The following is a 20,824-nucleotide window of genomic DNA, read 5'->3' on the forward strand; positions in this document are numbered from 1 at the left end:
TAATTTTGTCATTTTCATCGTTCCGACTCCCCTTAAGACGGGATACCAGGTTGAAAGTACCGATCGGTTTGTAATCGCAAGGACTCGGTCTTTGAACTCGATTGTGCGAACGTTTAGGATCATTGTGGCGCGTCATTTTTCATTCAGTGTGTACTCATTTTCTGAAGCTTACTGTATACGTCCCACACAAGGTTGATCTCTGCGCCTATCGGACACTCATTTTGTCTGCCTCTCGTTGCGCTCGGTGAGTCGTTAGCAGCTAATATTTTTTCTATCATAATTGATAACACAATATTTTCGAATAAGTCTTAATAAAGACTGAACTTGCGACCTCGCACTCGACGGGTTCTCTGTTAGTGTGTAGACGCCTTCGCATTGCCCCCGCCGCTCCGATTGCGGACGTGGTGCGACAGTACCGAACGAGATTAGAACGACAGTGCAGATGGTCGGCCTCGACGGACACTCTCTGTTCGGCAGGGAGCAGCTGCGCTCAGCTGAGGAGGCAGCCATGGAGGCGACCGCGCCGCAGCCGCAGCCGCAGACGGCGCAGCCCGGCTGCGGGCCGAGCGCGCCGGGCGCCTCGCCGGCCGGGTCCCCGCCGCCGCCCGGGGGCAGCGCCGCCGCCAGCGTCGGCGTCGGCCTCGGCCTCGGCGTCGGCGTCGGCGTCGGCAGCTACGCGCACAGCGTCGACCTCATCATCGGCGACTTCATGGAGCGCCTCGGGTCGCGGCTCAGCATCCTCGAGACCGAGCTCAAGTACGCTTGGAGGGCGCTCGACCTGCTGTCGCAGGAGTACCTCAAGATGTGGGAACGCCTCGAGAAGCTCGAACTGCTGCTGTACGAGCAGCAGGCCGTGATCGCGCAGCTGCTCGACTTCTACACGGCGGTGGGCACCGGCGAGGCGGGCGACGAGCGCGTGCCCGTCGTCACGGCCGAGGACCTGGAGGCGGAGCGGCTCTCGCGGGAGATCACGTCGCTGCTGCAGCAGACCGCGTCGGCGTCGGCGTCGGCGTCGGCCGGCCCGTCGGCGGCGGCGGCGGCGGCGGCTGCGGGGGCGGCGGAGCGGCGCGCGGCGGCCGTGGCGGCGGCGGCGGCGGCCGCTGCTGCTGCTGCGGCGGCGGCGGCGGCGTCGGGTGGCGACGACGTGCTGCACGTCCCCGACGAGGCCTTCTACCGCAGCCTCAACAACGCCTACCGTGACGACCTGGTGACGCCGGCGGACGTGGCCGCCGTGGCGCCCATCGCGACGTCGCAGCTCGGCATGATCTGGGAGGAAGCGGAGGACGTGGAGGAGAACGGCGCTTCCGTCACTGTCACCACCAAGGAAGAGCAGCCGAGCGCCGGTGAAGGTAACCGCCTTTCTTTCCACTCCACCGACATCTCTTTTACGAAGTAAAAGTCCGTGTTAATTTCGTAGGAACTGTCCTAATATTCGGCTGGTGAAACTGAAACCGCACAGTCGGTCTTCGGCTCCGTAACGTACACCGACGTGACAAAAGTCACGGAATACCTCTTAATGTCGTGTCGGACCTCCTTTTGGCCGCGTAGTGCAGCAGCTAGACGTGACATGCACTCGAAAAGTCGTTGCAAATCCCGTGCATAAATATGGAGTCGTGCCCCCCCTGTAGCAGTCCAAAATTGCGGAATTGTTACCGCTGTGGGTTTCTGTGCACGAAGTGACCTCTCTGTTATATCCGGTATATGGTCGATGGGATTTATGCCGGGCGATGTGGGTGGCTAAATCATTCGAATTGTCCAGTATGTTCTTCAAACCGACGTTCTTCGCGTAGCCGAAACTAACAATTTCCAATTAACGATCGGTTTAGTTGGGACAGAGGACCCAGTCCATTCCATATAAGAACAGACCACACTATTATGAAGCCACCGACAGCTTGTACAGTGCCTTGTTGACAACTTGGGTCCACGGTTTCGCAAGGTCTGCGCCACCGTCAGCTCTTACCACTGAAATCGAGACTCATCTGACCAGATCACGGTTTTCCGTGGAGTCCGTGTATTGTCACAAGCCTAGGAGAGGAGCTGCAGGCGATGTCGTCTGCTGCAATATCCCATGAACTCAAAATTTCACCGCACTGCAGTAACAGATATGTTCGTCCCACATTGATTTCCGCTGTTATTTCACCCACTGTTACTTGTCTGTTAGCACCGATAACTGTGCGCAAACGCCGCTGCCCTCGGTCGTTAAGTGAAGGCCGCAGGGCGCCGCATTGTACGTGATGAGAGGTATTGCCCGGAATGTTGTATTCTCCGACCACTCTTGATGCCAACGGCCTAGCCATAGTGGTAACACAGGTTCCCGTCAGATCACCCTAGTTAAGCGCTGTCGCGCTTGGCTAGCACTTGGATGGGTCACAGTCCGATTGTGCAGAGAGCTGTTGGCAAGTGGGAAGCACTCAGCCCAATTGAGGAGCTATTTGCTTGAGAAGTAGCCTCACCCGACACGAAAACTGACAATGGCTGGCTGGGGGACGGTGTGATGACCACATGCCCCACCGTATCCGCATCAGGTGACAAAATCACCGGCTGCTGTTTTTTTTCTTTTTCTTTGCTTTTTTTTCCTTCCCTCTTGACACTGTGGATCACGGAATACTCCAATTTCCTAACGATTTAGGGAAGGATTATCCCACGCATTAGCTTCTACTACCATTCGGCGTTCAAAGTCGTTAATTTCCGTCATACGGCTAAATACGTCGGAAACATTTTCACATGAATCACCTGAATTACAAATGACAGCTCGGCCAGTACCTGGAGTAAGTGATGTTACCGCCATCTGTATGTGTGCACGTAGCTGCACCAAGATTCTTGTTACCACAGTGTATTAAGCTCGAGGAAACTACAGTCCGATTAAAATTACTCGATAGTCGACATTTCACGTGTTGGAGCTTGTTTCCTCCAGTGAGAATACTCAACATCACGCTCGAACCGTTCGCCATTGCCAAACTGCGACAAAAATCGGTCATTTCACTTCCAGTTCTTTGTCAGGCTTTCTTTCTTGATGTGTTTGGATTCCGAATCCTGGGTCTGGTCCTCTTATGCGTATTTCATCACACACGATAACCACACCAAAAACAACACACACGCCGCCACCCTCTCCACCCCCCCCCCTCCCCCACACACACTTAACGATGTTATCGAAATACATGTTTCATTCAAGGCACCAACCAAACACTACTGTACTCTTCCGTACAAAACGCGATTCAACGTCTCGTATCCAGTTATCTCACAGAGATCAGTTTACATTAGATAAGTTTTGCATGACATTGCGTGAGCAACTGAGTCATCATGGTCATAAATATACGAATGCAACATCGATGCTCTTATTTTTCTTCCTATCATTCTTTTTAGGTTTGGAGCCTGCGTGTGCCCCTATAATGTACAACCAGGATTGCTCATCAGTTGGTAAAGCGGCAGCTCGTCTAGACAGTGTGAGGATAGTTTCAAGTAACCAAGCTCGTCAAGATTACTTTTGCCGCACACTGTTGACTGCCTTTTTCTCGCACACACTGCAGACCACGAGGTTGTGGTTAGGTTAGGACATGAGTTTAGTTTCAGGGCTACAGAACTAGTTGTCTGCCGCAGTTCAGTCACTGTTCACTTAAAATCAGCTGTCGATAGAGCATCTCGCTTTTCTGTCGTACCTCGCGGTAGCCGCTTCCAACATTGATCCGCGTTACACATTAACGGCATTTCTAAAGTGACTCGCCGTGTTTGTTGTCTCCTATTACTGAGCGGTTGCCGGCAACCGATGCGGCAACACTGTAGTGACAAGTGAGAGACGTCAACTGTCAAGTAACTTTAATAGGGCTATAGATAATGCTTTGGTTGATTATCACCTGTGCAATTACACTCATTAAAACAAATCTCTAGCATCATCCCTTACTTATAAAATTCGTGGCACAAAAACAAAAATTGGCTCTGACGCATGCGTATATATTCATTCATCTGCTATGTCTCCAGATTAGCCAACCAAAAAAGCAAACATTTGTGTAATGACAAAATCGTCTGTTTCCCATGGGAGCTTTTTCACAACACTCTTGAGTTACGTCATTAATAGCCCCATTGTCCGGATGCAGGGTTGAATCTGCCGTGGCATACCATCGATGAGATCGTCAAGGAATCTGTGCTCCAGACTTTCCCACCGTTCAATCACGATTCTGCATAGGTCCAGCAGAGTACGTCGCAGTTGTCGACGTTCAAAAACAGTCATCCCAGAACATCACTCCACCAACACCTTGTTGCACATGTGGGATATGATGTTGAAGGAGTTCCAAATTAGCGGGTTCTCACCAACCACGTTGTCTACGGTTATCAGGGTACGAACAGATCCGAGTTTTGTACGGGAACAACACCCGACGCAAATCCTGGGGTGTCCATTCTGCGTGATTTCCTTTCCACCTATAACGGAGTCTGCGGTGCTCGCCACGGTCGTCGGAAATGGAGATTTGCATCATGCAATCATCTCCTAACAGTCTGATGCGATACAACCCCTGTAGTCTCTTCGAACGCCGTATTCAGTTCTGGAGCACTCAACCCACGTTTTCTTTGACTCAACAGTCGTAGATATCGAACATTCTGTGCAGCTGTTGAACGTGAACGATCTGTGCGGTGTAAGTCCTCAACAATGCCAGTCAGTTGGAGCCGGTTCCATTTCCACACCACACCACTTTGACTCCAGCGCAACCGTCGGCCAACTTCCCCTGCTGACGACCCTTTTACGTGTGACGTGATGATGAGGACCAGATCACTGGTCACGATTGTCCTTGGCGGCATGACGGGTGTCCAGTCTGTTGCTCTACAGAAGTCTCTGATGCGTCTCTACTGGTGCTTTACTTTCAACTGAGAAGCTTAAATCCACTCGAGTGTGGCGTTCTGCACGTAGATACCGCTTTTGTTAACTGTGTACATGTATGTGAACAACATCAGGAGAGGCCTTCCGATCGGTACAGGAGCTGTCACAATAGCAAAATACCTGCATGGCATATCTCGGTGATGCAAAACTTTAGTTCCAGTGTCTTGAAAACAGATTGAAACCAGATTAAGAAACTAGGAAAAGTGAGGTCGTTTAAGCATCACTATTAGTTGCGCAAAGTGCTACGTAATCATGCGGGCTAGATTATTCTGCTAAAGACAGAAAACTCTTTAAAGAAGCCTGTGCGGAAGAGAGAAATAAGATCTGCATCACACTCGCGGAAATTAAAAACTTAGTAAACCATTTTACTACATTCGGTTAGGGTAATCTTTGACGGTATGATTGCCTCTGGCCTACATTTTTGTCTGCTGAAGTCGAACCTAGTAATTTACATTCCATTGACTAAGGAAGCAGAGGCCGATCGTGGCCACATCTTAATACACCACTTTCTGACCTATTCTAGGCACGTTCCGCAAGTTACAACTTCCTGTCGTAATTAATGAGACGATTTTTTGCGAAATTTTCTGCGAATATTTCTATGACATTGGAAAGTCAAACGAAATAGTGTCACAGAGTGTTTTGCATACTAACGAAATGAGGCCATTTGACCCACTGGGGAGACCGGCGACTTTTGTATCGGATTAGACTACAGCAGTTAATGTCTTGGTCACATGCTACTGTTCTAAAACTGATAACCGGTTTTGGCTTAGCAGCCACCATCAGATCTAAAAGTTAGGAAACATAAACTAAACGATATCAGTACGTTTATAAAATCAAAAAAATGACATTAAATGTGCGAATAGAATGTACGAGTCATCTAAAAGTACACTACAGAGAACTAGACGCGTAGTCGGTAATTATTACGAAATTTTGTCACTTTATTCGCACATTTAATATCCATTTTCTTGTTTTATAAACCCACTGATAAATTTTTAGTTTGTATTTCCTCATTTTTAGATCTGATGGCGGCTGCAGAGCCGCTATCAGTTATATATAACAAGTGACTAACGTAAGATACTTACTCTTACAATTTGCTCTTGCGTAATGTCAAATATTAGCCATGCATCGTAGTACATTTATGAATATTAAGTAGACATAATTTTGAATCACGTTAACCAGCTACACTTCTCAGCGTAATAAGCGTTGCCTTGTGTACTAGTAATTTAGGAGTAACTTTGATAGATCCACTAATTTTATACTGAACGCTATTCGTGTATGATATAGACGAACAGGAGCCAGATTATAAAGCGAGGATACCAGTAGATGGAGTATCCTAGAACATCCGTTATGTACCTTTGTGACAGATTTTAGCAAATGCGTAAGTGACCTCTGCCGCTGCAGACAAAATAATACTGACTCAAGACGTAAGACAGCTTCTGGTATGATGAAAACAATAAACATGTGTAATTGTGCAAAAAACTATGAAGAACGCATGGTGCCATTTTTAGATGTAAAGAATACATTTACCACAAACTGTACGTTTCAGCCGGCCGGGGTGGCCAAGCGGTTAAAGGCGCTATAGTCTGGAACCGCGCGACCGCCACGGTCGCAGGTTCGAATCCTGCCTCGGGCATGGATGTGTATGATGTCCTTAGGTTAGTTAGGTTTAAGTAGTTCTAGGGGACTGATGACCTTAGAAGTTAAGTCCCATAGTGCTCAGGGCCATTTGAACCATTTGTACATTCCAATGAACATAATAGCACTCCTTTTCAAATGGGTAATAATTATAATAATAACTACAAACAAAAATAGTTATTATCATCGATCCCATGTATTGGAAATAGTTGAATATCGTAAAAATCGTCATGCTGTAACCGTCCTTTACCTTTTAACCACAAAGATATCCGCAGTTATACTCCCGGATGACTGCATTCGCGCTGACTTCTATTCATAAATTAGCTTTTGTGGCTATAGGGTAATCCAGTCTGCATGTTTATGCAATATTTTACGCTGCCACTAAGTCATTGTTTCTTGTTTATTAATTTCTTTTTCGTTACACGGGTGACTATCGCCTATTTTCCTCGAGACTAATGTGTTACGTGGCGGAGAACAAAAGTGTAAAGTGAGTTTCGTCGGCCGAAAGTTTGGATGGGTCCTTTGAAATGAAACCTTATGTTTTAGTTCACAGTCACTATCACATATAAGCTCTTTGTATTTTGAACATATTCAGTGCGCTGTTTACTACCTACAAAGTTTCAGTATGCCATCACTGAACAAAAGTGTCTTAAATATATAACAGTATTCCAAATAGCATGCACTACCTCTGGCAGGACTTCCTGATTGTTACCTCCTCACGTACTAAAATTTTTTCAGGGAAATTGGCGAGACTAGCGAGTTTCTTCAACACGAACAACGTAAACTTTGAAATGGAATCCTACAATTCCACGCGGGAAATAGGTCTTAGTATCGCTTGTGATCTAACCAATAGCGCTAACCGACAATGTACCTTACATGAACTTTATACCACATATAAGGCATACGGGAATGAACAAATCCTTAGGATTTTAAAACTGCACGTAATCCCTAAAGTTGAGAGTTATTTGTGGTGTTAATAACTCGTTTCTACAGTTACAGTCACTTAACGTCACGGTATTGATTCGAGAGAGCGTAGGGGTACCTATTTTCCTTTATAATCCTCCTCCTCGAGGATTATATTATAGACCGCAAAGCATCAGCAGCGGTATGTGGATGACAGTGAAGAACATACTTCCGCCCAATCATACTGCAAATATATTCAATGGACGATACGGCAAGCCAGGATAGCAGTCGTTCTTTGATGAAGGCATGCGCATGTAGAGGGACAACCTATGCGTCAAGACACGCTGCATTGTTGCCAAATTTATTCAAGATGGCGGCGATGACGTCATCCAAGATGGCGGCATGTAGCCTTGGCAACATCGCATGACGTTATCCAAGATGGCGGCTTTTGGCGGGAAAATAGGCCAATTGTGCTACGTCCACTAACCTAACCTCAAGAAAAAATGGCGGGCAACTTGAATTTTGGCGGGAAAATAGACCAATTGTGCTATGTCCACTAACCTAAGCCTGCAGAAGAAAAAATGGCGGGAAGTTTGAATTCCAACAGGATAATGCATGCAAAAACCGTACTTATCTTTATTATGATATTATCATTCATTAACATTCATTATCATTTATTATCATTTATTACCATTTATTATTATTTATTATCATTTATTATTATTATTTATTATTATTGACCTGCCTCCACTAGAAAATTCCATCCAAATACAAATTCCAACATGATAATGGCTGCAAAACCTTACTTTTGTTTATTATTATTCATTATCATTTATTAACATTCATTATCATTCATTGTCATTTATTATCATTCATTATCATTTATTATCATTCATTATAATTTATTATTATTATTATTATTATTTATTATAGGCCTGCATCCACTAGAAAATTGCGCCAAATTCAAATTCCAACACGATAATGTCTCGAAAACTGTACTTCTATGTATTATTATCATTTATAATTTATTCAAGATGGCCCATTTTCTCGGCGAGGAAGCCATTTTTCTTACATCCATAACAAAAATCTATCACAAGTTCAAATCCCAACACAATAATTGATCACACGTACGAACTTTCTCCCTCACTTATGTTTTGTCACTGGTAGTCTATCATAATCACGTCAAATAATAATCTGCTCTTATAGTAACGTAAGTCACGTCCTTCGATTTTGCAGGGGGGAAGGGACTGAAGACTTTATTTCGAGCAGTGCGTTCATCACTTGTTCTACAACACAGTCAGCACACACATCTTTGACATCGCAGTGCAGTCACCACGACGTCCGCGCTCCAACTGAATTACTTCACATCCTCGCCACCCCTGGCCAGCGCGCGGAGACACTGCCTATGCCAGTCACTTGAGGTGGCCGGCCACTAGCGCGGGGGGCGAGCCCAGCGATCACTCCCACGTCGTAAACATGTTTTCGCTGGACACGCTAGAACTTGTCGTGTTTGACGTCACAGCGGCCCCTTGTCGGCTCACCACGTGTATTCGTCGCCTCCGCACGTTTACCGCCAAAATTGTCTCCCTCGGAGCTGAATCACACAACGGTCGACCGTTCGCTGCCACACTTTTGGCGCCACGTTCAAACCTGTCGATGCCGACCGCTCTCCATCCACCACGTGTCCCCGTGCGAGCGAGAATGCAGTGCTACACTTTTGACGGCAAAGTTTGCTCGACAGTGGGATCCGCCATGACTATATAACAGCACGTTTGAACCGCACTAGAATGCCCACTAATTGACTCGCTCTCAAATGTGTGTAATAACTGTACAATTGCTGTGCCGCCTTCTCACTTACGTCACACACTCTCCATACACGCGACGGACATAGCCTTCCGTAAATACCTGTAAAATGACTCTTTATTGCAGACATTATGCTCATGCAGGTGTGTCCCAAGTGACTTCTCCAAGCTCACACAGTGAAACCCCAGAGCGCAGCTGACGTACGCGCGGCCGGCTGAGCCTGCTCCATTGGTAGCTCCCTGGCCGGCTGACGTCAAGCGACCAGCAGTGCCGACACACCCCCACGGCCAGTGCACTAGGTAGGCGGCAAGTGGCGCCTCAGGGTCCCGCCACAAACGGTCAGCTGCGCTCGCCTCAGAGTCCGACTTCGTAAACAACTTTCAGCACCCGCGAGCACTTAATGCTGGACAAGATGGAACCTGTCGACCGTGTGCTGGACAAAGGGTACGTTTGGCACCAGAGTTTGACCTACAGTGGAATTCACCATGACGATATAACAGCGTGTTTGCTCGTCGCGAGAACGCTCGCTGATTCACTCTCACCACCCCGCTATATTAAATAATTGAATTTAGAATTTCATATACGTATGCAAACGTGTTCAACTCCCTAATTTTAAGTACTTTTCGAGGACCAGACCGCCACCTCCTTCTTATAGGAACCAGTGCCAAGTTTGAAATCCGCCAGTAAACAAAGCTCACTTGCGCTTCTGCCACCAACCTAAGAAAATTGTTTCAAACTAAGCCACCAGCACTCAACCTCTTCCTACATATTTCTGGTAAATGGATTCACCCTGCACTAGGTCCATGGATGGAGGAACGAATTTACTTTATTTAGGAATGGAGTATATGTACCACACCGACATGTCCCACATTATACAGACCTGCAAACACTCCTACATATCTCATTTATAATGTTCTAGACACACACTTGCTAATTGTAAACAGTTAAAAATAACTCATAGCACAGCCTTCAGACATGCGAACCTCTCGTAAATAATGCAAAACATTTACCTTCAAATAGCCAAACAACTGCTAATTTTCGTAAATAATTTCAGTGCATAGGCTGATGGAAGGAGGGATGAGTGTACTTTATTTATTTGCGACATATCTTTTTGAAACTTTTACTTCTCATAGGTCTCGATATGTAAGGCTGACAAAAGACAGTTTCTGAACTCCAGTAGTGCACTACACTTGGCAACACAACCACACCCATCTCTGTAACTCCTCTACAGATATATTTGTCCCGTTATTTGTCGACTCACTCACATTCTGACCAGATTGCCGTTATTGCGCAAAAATAGCTCACACTGCGCTGTGCTGCTCGGGGAAGTAAGGAAGGGCTGCACTCTATTTATTTGGAGCCCTTTTATTTAGTCGTGGAGTATATTTGTCACAAAACACCCGCACTGATCCGATTGTGATCATCTGACACAGGCCACAAACAGGTAAACAACTCCTAATTTCACCACACAATAGCAAACAGCTCTTAAATAATGCAGTACACAATATCAGCAGACGAGCTCTGTACTCTTAAACTCTCCAAATAAAGCACCGCACAGTGCACAGACATGCTCGCAAAATAGTGCAACAGACACGCCCAAACACCACCAGCTGCCAAACCGACCAAAAGTCTCTGCTCGGCCTCCCCCAAACATGATCTCAACACATTAGCATTCGCACCTATCACCGGAGAAATTGATATCGCCTATGCGCCTTAGATTACACTCCAAGGCAGGCCGCGCGCGCATGCGGTCGGTGGAGAAGCGGGTTCCAGCGTCTCCAGCCAAGTTCAGCTTCTGAGCGCTCGTGACAGCCGACACATGTGAAAGTTGCATTGTTCTTCTCATGTATACCGCCGGCGTCTCAGATCTGGACCTGCCTTCACGTCTATTGTCAGAATAGCTCATAGCTCGTTGACACTCGGCTGGGAAAACATTCACTACTCGCATGCAACCGACATGGTGCGCTGCAGCCGCGTGTAATCATTGAGAACACTCTATTTATTTCTTCGAACAACTTATTTAACCATATAGTATATCTATCACGCTATCACTAAACACCAATCCCAGATGTGCCCTGGCCCATGTTGCACAGCCCACAGACATGCACCCAATCATAATTTCAGTACACACTGTAGCAAACTGCTACTAAATAATACATCACACAGATGTGTAGATAGCTGGCCGGAGTGACCGTGCGGTTCTAGGCGCTACAGTCTGGAGCCGAGCGACCGCTACGGTCGCAGGTTCGAATCCTGCCTCGGGCATGGATGTGTGTGACGTCCTTTAGTTAGGTTTAATTAGTTCTAAGTTATAGGCGACTGATGCCCTCAGAAGTTAAGTCGCATAGTGCTCAGAGCCAAGATGTGTAGATACGCTCAGTACTCGTAAACTATCCTAATAACGCATAGCAGAGCCTGCAGATCCGCTCCCAAAATAACTCAGCAGACGTGCGTAGGTACCCCCACGCCGCACCCTGCCCACATGATCGTGAAGTCACCCATCCGTCTGATTTCAGGCCTCGCACAGCCCCTACTCGGCTTCCGCAAGCGTGAGTTGGCGCGGTCAACACGCTCGTCAGTGGTCAAAGCAGACACATACGTCCGTCCAGGACCGCGATTCCGAGCCGCGACCACCGAACGCTGGTGAAAGTCAACTTTATATCAACGTAGCATAATTCCAAAGCGCAGCCTCCACACGCTAGGCACATCATAGCAGCACATGTCTTTACCTCCTACGACACTGTAGCACACTGCGCATTGCTCCTCACACGGTATTACACCGCCCTTTAACTAAACATAACTACACATCCCTGCTCTCGCCTCGTCGCGTGACCAGCCATCTAAACCCTTCTCAATATTATTCTTACTTTACAACATTTTTTTAAAAAATAATATCTAATTAACACCTCCCACCGCACTTAACCTCACACCCGTCCCACCATCAACATACGCAAACGTCCTCAACCCTATCTAGACACTCATATATCACCCCACAAACCATGCCCATCAATCAATTTACCATTCTCATTCCCTCTTTTCGAATTACAAACGTAGCCTCTATCTAAACACCAATCAACTCATCTTTCTCGCACTTTCAACAGTAAAATTAATTTTACACACACCCAGAAATATCAAACGCAATTAAAGAGTCAAACTTTTATACAGAGCATCAAGCACATACGACACTCACACCAATATTCAAAGCCTGGTCCATATTTACCACCTTTTCCATCTTCAATTAAATATTATTACCATTGCCGCAACATTCTGCCAGCGCTCAATTTGTACCTATTTTTCTGCTCTTAACTGTTGTCACTAGCACTCGAATATCACTATCTATAGCTTGCATAAATTTCCACATAAAAAAAATCTCGCCCTGCCATTTAGAGACTCCTATAGCCGAACACATAGCATCATTCAGCTATCAATAACTCATCCATCAGGTCTGGGGGCAAGGTCATCCCTTTCTTTCTTTCTTTCTTTCTTTCAGCAGCAGACAGCTAATTTTTTTACAGTGGTAGCTAAACTACGCCATCAACTTAACATCACAATTCGCGAAACATATCTTCAAATATGTAAACACACTTACTCAATTACATAGAGGTCCCGCTGAGGACATGACCTTCAATATTACAGTTCTTAATCCAATAACCACCGAAACAAGTACTAAATGCTCAAACTAATCCCATAGCGCCTCACAAAGCGAGTGTCCGAGCGCCGCCAGCGGCATGTCAAAGCCACATAGCTGTCCATCTAAACAGCTGTCCACTCAGCCCCAGGACCAGAATGCTGAAGTGGGCTCTCCCTATACCTTTGTCTAACGACATACAGTGCACAAATGGATTCCTGAATAGCGCAGATCTCTATCTCCCCCTTGCATCTCCTACAGGACATGTAAACAGTGTCTCCCCCAGCCAGCAAACCTGACGTCATTCACCCTTCGCTCAGAATTTCCACTCGCATATGTAAAATCATATTCACTCCTGCCAAAACTCACTTAATAATAAAAAAGCATTCTCCCTTTCTAAGCATAGATGAGTATGCATTTATCTTCACCCATCTGATCTCTGCAATTTAAGTCAGAGAAATATCTATTACCTTCTGAAACCCGTCTATAAACAGAACGATCTCAGTTACTACAACAGGACCTTGTTTTGACCATTCGCCGGAAATGCGCGCAATGTTATATGCCTCAAACTAGGTACAAGTACAACAGATCCTCAACACCCTATCATCTTTATCCTCTACCATCAAACAGTGAAAAAGTCATGAAGGCACCAATGCGATCCACCTCCAGCATGGACAAACGGAATTCACAATACTCCTCCTGAATAACTCAAGAGTGCAACCATCCAAGAATTCCTAACAGCTCGCCAAATCCAACACCTCAAACTACAGATGCCTATATGAACAAGATCATATTAAATATACACACACACTGCAGAGACCCCTTTAAAGTTTGATCACCCATACTCTAAGCGAATGAGAAGCTGCCTCTGGCCCTTATTCAAATAGTGTTTTCTAACACGCTTTTGCACACTGCTGAGCATTTCGTCTTTCTGCCGCGACTTCGAAGTCGTTGTCTGATTCTAAACAGACATTAACACGGACTGATGCACGGCCTCTCACAGAAAACTATAACTTGCACCTTGTAAATCACAGTCTTACAGTCGATAGCGTAACATTGGATGATTTTAAATAAAGGACAGCCACAACACAAGGAAAATATAAGAGCCTGCTGGCGCTGTAGCGACTTCCCTCGAAAGTGATTGACCACCTCTACATTTAAACTCATGTGTCGCAGTGACCGAATAGTTTATAACTCTGCATTCCATTTCTAGTGATTGGACATTTTTGCACATCACCGTTTTCAGTGCTAGCAACCCCAGAAGTTGCGGTCCATCAACCAAAATTTGTCCCCCAACTCAAGCAAGCATTGTCAGTCAATCATTATGTCGTACCCAATGAACGAATGGGATGGATAAGACACCACCGATCTACAGTAATATTAGCCATCACAGCTGATATCGCGAAAAATTTTACAGTCCAACACTGGCCAATCATGTGACAGCTTGTTTTCTTAATTTCGGTATCATAGCTAAACCATACATCCTCTACTTTGCAAGTATCATTGCGACCATTCATAGATGACTGCTCAGCACGTCCATTCACACTTAATTGTCGAACACATAAAGACGATTAAATTATACCAGACAAAGCTATACATATTTCTAAGACCTCACACATAGTACTCTATCAATCCCTCTGCATATGGCGGTCACAGAGCTATCTAGTCCTCTTATGTTAAAAGACCATCCTCACCTCGGCATTGACCTACCTACCCCGCAACATCGCTATCCAATTATTCCTCAACCGAGCAGACGAATACAGCTACACTCCACCTCTCTTGACTGAATAGAGCTTTTCTAGTCCAAACCCATCCAAGTGCACCTCATTTCTCGAAATGTAACCAAGTCTTGGAGCTTAGCACACCATATCGATCTATAGTAACAGATCTCAAAGTGCCTTAATTTAATAGCATACAGTTAAGAAGAAGAACAAGAACGGAGCGATATTTATACACAACGTAGTTCAACAGATTTTTAAGCAAATCATCCAATCTATCATGTGTAAAGTATTGTTCTAGAGTCCATGATCGGTGCATCGAAGGTTTCGGTAGGAGAGAGAGAGTGAGAGAGAGAGAGAGAGAGAGAGAGAGAGAGAGAGAGAACATAAACACACATACACTCCTAAGACTGGAACGTTCAGCACTTAAAAACGGGCAATAACCTTAGATCGCTTACTTTTCCGTCCTGTCGGACGTACATCCTTCTCCCCGGTCACCCTACGCTGAGCTATCTCTACCCCAATCGTAAAACTATTCCTTTCTATGATACGAGCCCAATATAGCCCTGTGGAGACGTCTAGTGCCCAATGATCACAGCAGATCACGAGTCAGAAATAATACTATTACTCCACCAGGTCTATATAAAAAATGATGGTTAATAGCAGCTGGTACATCCTACAAACAAACAGATACGTATAACAGCAGCGTCCAACATGTGAAAATTACAAGTCATCCCTGAGGCGCCGCTCGCCGCCTACCTAGCGCGCAGGCCATGGGGGTGTGCGGGCACTGCTGGTTGCTAGACGTCAGCCGCCAGGAAGCTGCCAATAGAGCGGGCTCAGCCGGCCGCGCGTACGTCAGCTGCGCTCTGGAGTTTCGCTGTGTGAGCTTGGAGACGTCAGTTGGGACACACCTGCATGCCCGTAATGCCTGAAATAAAGAGTCATTTTACATGTATTTACAGAAGGCTATGTCCGTCACATGTATGGAGGGTGTGTGACGTAAGCGGGACGGCGGCGCAGCGATTGTACAGTTATTACGCGCGTTTGAGAGCGAGTCAATTAGCGGGCATTCTAGTGCGGTTCAAACGTGCTGTTATATAGTCATGGCGGATCCCACTGTCGAGCAAACTTTGCCGTCAAAAGTGTAGCACTGCGTTCTCGCTCGCACAGGGACACGTGATGGTCGGTGAGTGGTCGGCGTCGACAGGTTTGAACGTGGCGCCAAAAGTGTGGCAGCGAACGGTCGACCGTTGTGTGATTCAGCTCCGAGGGAGACAATTTTGGCGGTAAACGTGCGGAGGCGACGAATACACGTGGTGAGCCGACAAGGGGCCGCTGTGACGTCAAACACGACAAGTTCTAGCGTGTCCAGCGAAAACATGTTTACGACGTGGGAGCGATCGCTGGGCTCGCCCCCCGCGCTAGTGGCCGGCCACCTCAAGTGACAGGCATAGGCAGTGTGAACGCCAAGTGATGAACGCACTGCTCGAAATAAAGTCTTCAGTCCCTTCCCCCCTGCAAAATCGAAGGACGTGACTTACGTTACTATAAGAGCAGATTATTATTTGACGTGATTATGATAGACTACCAGTGACAAAACATAAGTGAGGGAGAAAGTTCATACGTGTGATCAATTATTGTGTTGGGATTTGAACTTGTGATAGATTTTTGTTATGGATATAAGAAAAATGGCTTCCTCGCCGAGAAAATGGGCCATCTTGAATAAATTATAAATGATAATAATACATAGAAGTACAGTTTTCGAGACATTATCGTGTTGGAATTTGAATTTGGCGCAATTTTCTAGTGGATGCAGGCCTATAATAAATGATAATAATAATAATAGTAAATTATAATGAATGATAATAAATGATAATGAATGATAATAAATGACAATGAATGATAATGAATGTTAATAAATGATAATGAATAATAATAAACAAAAGTAAGGTTTTGCAGCCATTATCATGTTGGAATTTGAATTTGGATGGAATTTTCTAGTGGAGGCAGGTCAATAATAGTAAATAATAATAATAAATGATAATAAATAATAATAAATGGTAATAAATAATAATAAATGATAATGAATGTTAATGAATGATAATATCATAATAAAGATAAGTACGGTTTTTGCATGCATTATCCTGTTGGAATTCAAACTTCCCGCCATTTTTTCTTCTGCAGGCTTAGGTTAGTGGGCATAGCACAATTGGTCTATTTTCCCGCCAAAATTCATACTTCTCGCCATTTTTTCTTGAGGTTAGGTTAGTGGATGTAGCACAATTGGCCTATTTTCCCGCCATAAGCCGCCATCTTGGATAACGTCATGCGATGTTGCCAAGGCTACATGCCGCCATCTTGGATGACGTCATCGCCGCCATCTTGAATAAATTTGGCAACAATGCAGCGTGTCTTGACGCATAGGTTGTCCGTCTACTTGTGCAGTCCATGCTGACGTTCGTCTGGTGTACAGTATTTCAACACGTTCTATGCTGGCATATTGTGACCTTTCTGGAGACCGAAAATCTCGTCAGTTGAAATCAACAACGATTCTGCATAGAACGGTAGCGTTAAACACGGTTCGTTCTTTTGTCCACGAGACACGGATGCCAGTTGATACCGCCGACAAGGTAGATGCCGTGTTCTTTGAAGGCATTCGATAGAGATCTGCAGAGTGGCATAATGTACAATTTACGAGAGTACATAATATCAGAACAGTTCTACGACTGACTTGAAGAGTTCCTAGCAAACAGAGCACAGTGTGTTGTTCTTAACGAAGAGAAATTTTCAGACGCAAAAAACAGGTTCATTCACGCCCCAATAGAGTTTTATAAAACCGTAACAATGCTAGAAAATTGTAGCGAAATGTATTAAGACATGCAGACGATCGACGTTGGGCAGTTAAAAACTAAACTTCGCCTGAACAGGCCATGAAGTCCTATCAGAGAGGATTGATATAGGAAATAGAGAATATCCGAGAAGGAGCAGCGCATTTTGTCACAGGTTCGTTTAGCAATCGCGAAAACGTCACAGAATGCTAATTCAATTCCAGTGACAGACACTGCAAAAGAGGCGTTCACTGTGTTGTTTGTTCCTAAAGTTCTGAGAGCGTACATTCGTAGAAGAGTCAACCAATAACTTGCTTTCACCTACATGTATCTCGGAAAAGAACCATGGAGAACGTTTGCGGCTGCCTGTGAAACCACGGCAGTACCGCAGGCGTGCACCTCTTCGTCCGAAGCAAATCGACGGCCACCAATGTCTGCTTCAGGGCTTCAAAAATGTGAAAATCGCGTGGGGAGAGATCGGGACTGTGTGGAGACCGCGCAAGGCTTTCCCAGCGAAACTTCTGCAGCGTTGTCAAAATCTTGGTGTACGTCATAGCTCCGCAGGTAAATGCAAACATTTCTCCATGAATGCATTGACAGTCTTGTCTCGCAGTAGAATAAATTTATTAACCGAGATTGCGATTACTTTTGAAATATAAACAGTGTACTTACCTTTTTGCATCTGTATAATTTTCGTTTCCATGCGACTTATAATTTGCCTCTGGCGAACCACCGCTATAAGGGCCTGAAAAAAATTAGCAGGTAAATTTAAATTAAGACTCATAATTGGTTCCCCAGAGTATGCATCTGGCTGAATGCTCCGGCAGCCGCTAACGACCAAAGAACGCCAAATAACGAAACAAAGCAAAATAACGTCTCAGCTTCACACAGTAATTAAAAGGGCTGCACATACTGTGAATTGACTGAAAGTAAAATAGTTTCTTTTTAGTTCATTTTGTACAGGAAACGACTGACCACTGGATTAATAACAAACTGTTGTATACTCTTCCAATAACGCTACAGGCACTACTCATCGTAGTACGTAAGAACTTACGAGCAATCTTTAAAAATAAATAAATTATAACTGTACTAGCTCTAGCGAAAACATATATCGGTCTGTCCAGGACGATTAGGAGGCAAGGAATGACTCAAAATGACACGATTTTTTTATTTCTCCGAGACAACAACGAGTGGTGTGTTCGTTCCATTTGGGCCATTTTACTGCGCCTCCTCGGCATGCAACATGGAACCCGTCTCGGACATTCTTTGCCGATTACATGAAACAACTGGACCGTTACAAAGGTAAGATTAGAGAGTACCACGAATCGTTGTACGAAAGTATCCTTCGCAACACAATGGAAGAAGGAAGGAAGGAAGAACAGAGCTTAACACCCCGTCGACAACGATATCATTAGAGACAGAGCACAAACTCGGATTAAGGAAGGATGACGAAGGAAATCAGCTGAAAGGAACCATCGCAGCATTTGCTTTAAGTGATTAAGGAAGTCACAGATAGCAGAACGCGGATTTGAACCTTCATCCTCTCGAACGCGCGTTCAGAGTTCTAACCACTGCCCTACCTCGCTCGGTTACACACCGAAAGGTGGCCTGCGAAGTATGCAATATGTAAACGAAACCGTTTACAACGTACCACAGTGGTCTATGTGTAGTCGAAACGATCAGTTTGATAAAGAACACTTGGGTCTATCAAATAGGGGAAATAACGTCAAGTTAGTCTACAAAAGCAACTTAACTACGGCGCCTGCATGCCGTGCGAGATTTTCAATGTCCACTCGCTCTTTTACGTCACTGACTTAGTCGGCTATTTCGTTAACATTATTAATTTTAACTTTCCAGTGAAAGTAATGAAAGCAAAAGACTTTTGTAGACGTTATGCACAAAATAATTACATTTACATCTACATATACAGACATACTCCGCAAAACACCATATGGTGTATGGCAGAGGGTACCTTGTACCACTACTAGTCATTCCCGTTCCTGTTCCTCTCGTAGATAGAGCGACAAAAAGACGATGGTTTATATGCCTCCATGTGAGCCCTAATTTATCTTATCTGCGAGGTCCTTATGTGAAATATATGTTAGTGGTAGTAGGATCATTCTGCAGTCAACTTTAAATGCCGGTTCTCTAAATTTTCTCAATAGTGTTTCGCGAAAAGGATGTCGTCTTCCCTCCACGGATTGCCATTGATGTGTACGAAGCATTTCCGCAATACTCGCTGTAGGTCGAACCTACCGGTAACAAATCTAGCAGCACGTCTCTCAATTGCTTCGATGTCTTCCTTTAATCCGCCCAGATGGCGATCCCAAACAGTCGAATAGTACTCAAGAAATGGTCTCACTAGTATTCCATACGTGGTCTCCTTTACAGATGTATCACACTTTCTTGAATCTCTCTCAAACTCGACTATTCGGTTTCTCTACTACACTTCTTAAATGCTCATCTTGTTTCATATCGCTGTGCAATGTTACGCCTAGATTTTGTACATTTAGAGTAAGCTGCCATTCATCACACCGCCTAGAAATTTTGTCCAGTTCGTCTTCTATCATCCTACGGTCACTCAATGACGACACGCCCCGTACACCACAGCGTCAACAGCAAAAAGCCGCAGACGCTATTCGTCAAGCCATTTATGTATTTAGAGAATAAGAACGATCGTATTACTCTTCCCTGTGACACTCCTGAGGATACCGTTGTCTAGAAGGCTTCGTGCCACTCACGTGTCTGAAAACCTAATCCGTACGCTCGGACCTTCGTTAACAATTTGCAGTGGCGGAACGTGTCAAACGCTTTCCGGAAATCTAGGAATATGGAATTTTTCTGTTCCCCTCCATCCATGGTTAGCAGGGTATCATACGAGAAAAGAGAGTGCAATCTGAGTTTTGCACGGAACGATGCTTTCCAAATCGATGCTAATTGCGAATAGGAACTTTTCTGCTTCAAGGAAATGCATTATATTCGAAATGAGAAAATGTTCTAGAGTTCTGCAGCAAACCGAAGTTAAAGACATCAGTCTATAATTTTGCGGGTCGTCGTTTTATCCTTCTTATATACAGGAGTCGCCTTCGATTCTCTTGGGACTTGACTTTAGATGATAAATTGGCGATAAATGGAAGCTAAGCAAGGGGCCAACGCTGCGTAATACTCTCTATCAAACCGCACTGGGTTTTCATCCGAATCTGACGACTTACTCGTTTCCAGCTCTTTCAGTTACTTCTCTGCGCCAGGGATACCTGTTACTATATTCTTCATACGGGGGTCTTTGCGAAGTCAAACGACGGTATCTTTGCACTATCCGCCTATGTGAACGATTTCATTTAAAGCTTCAGTTTTCCTTTTGCTAACTTTTACAGTCACACCAGCCTGGTCACGGGTGGCAGGATAAAATCCTTCGACCAGCTTAGTGATTTTAAATGGA

The 20,824-nt window shown here is 45.1% G+C and overlaps 1 protein-coding gene across 1 annotated transcript in view; it reads left to right on the forward strand.

Annotated features, from left to right (window-relative positions):
• Positions 1 to 442: 442 nt before the first annotated feature.
• The window catches only part of LOC126413295 (uncharacterized), a 640,882-nt gene continuing 620,500 nt past the window's right edge, over positions 443 to 20,824 (forward strand). Inside the window, exons 1-2 of the mRNA XM_050083195.1 lie at positions 443 to 1,015; positions 1,121 to 1,343. Of these exons, the coding sequence (XP_049939152.1) occupies positions 443 to 1,015; positions 1,121 to 1,343 (796 nt within the window). The remainder of the gene's footprint in view (positions 1,016 to 1,120; positions 1,344 to 20,824) is intronic.

This window comes from Schistocerca serialis, chromosome 7 (assembly GCF_023864345.2).
Source record: "Schistocerca serialis cubense isolate TAMUIC-IGC-003099 chromosome 7, iqSchSeri2.2, whole genome shotgun sequence".
NCBI lineage: Eukaryota > Metazoa > Arthropoda > Insecta > Orthoptera > Acrididae > Schistocerca > Schistocerca serialis.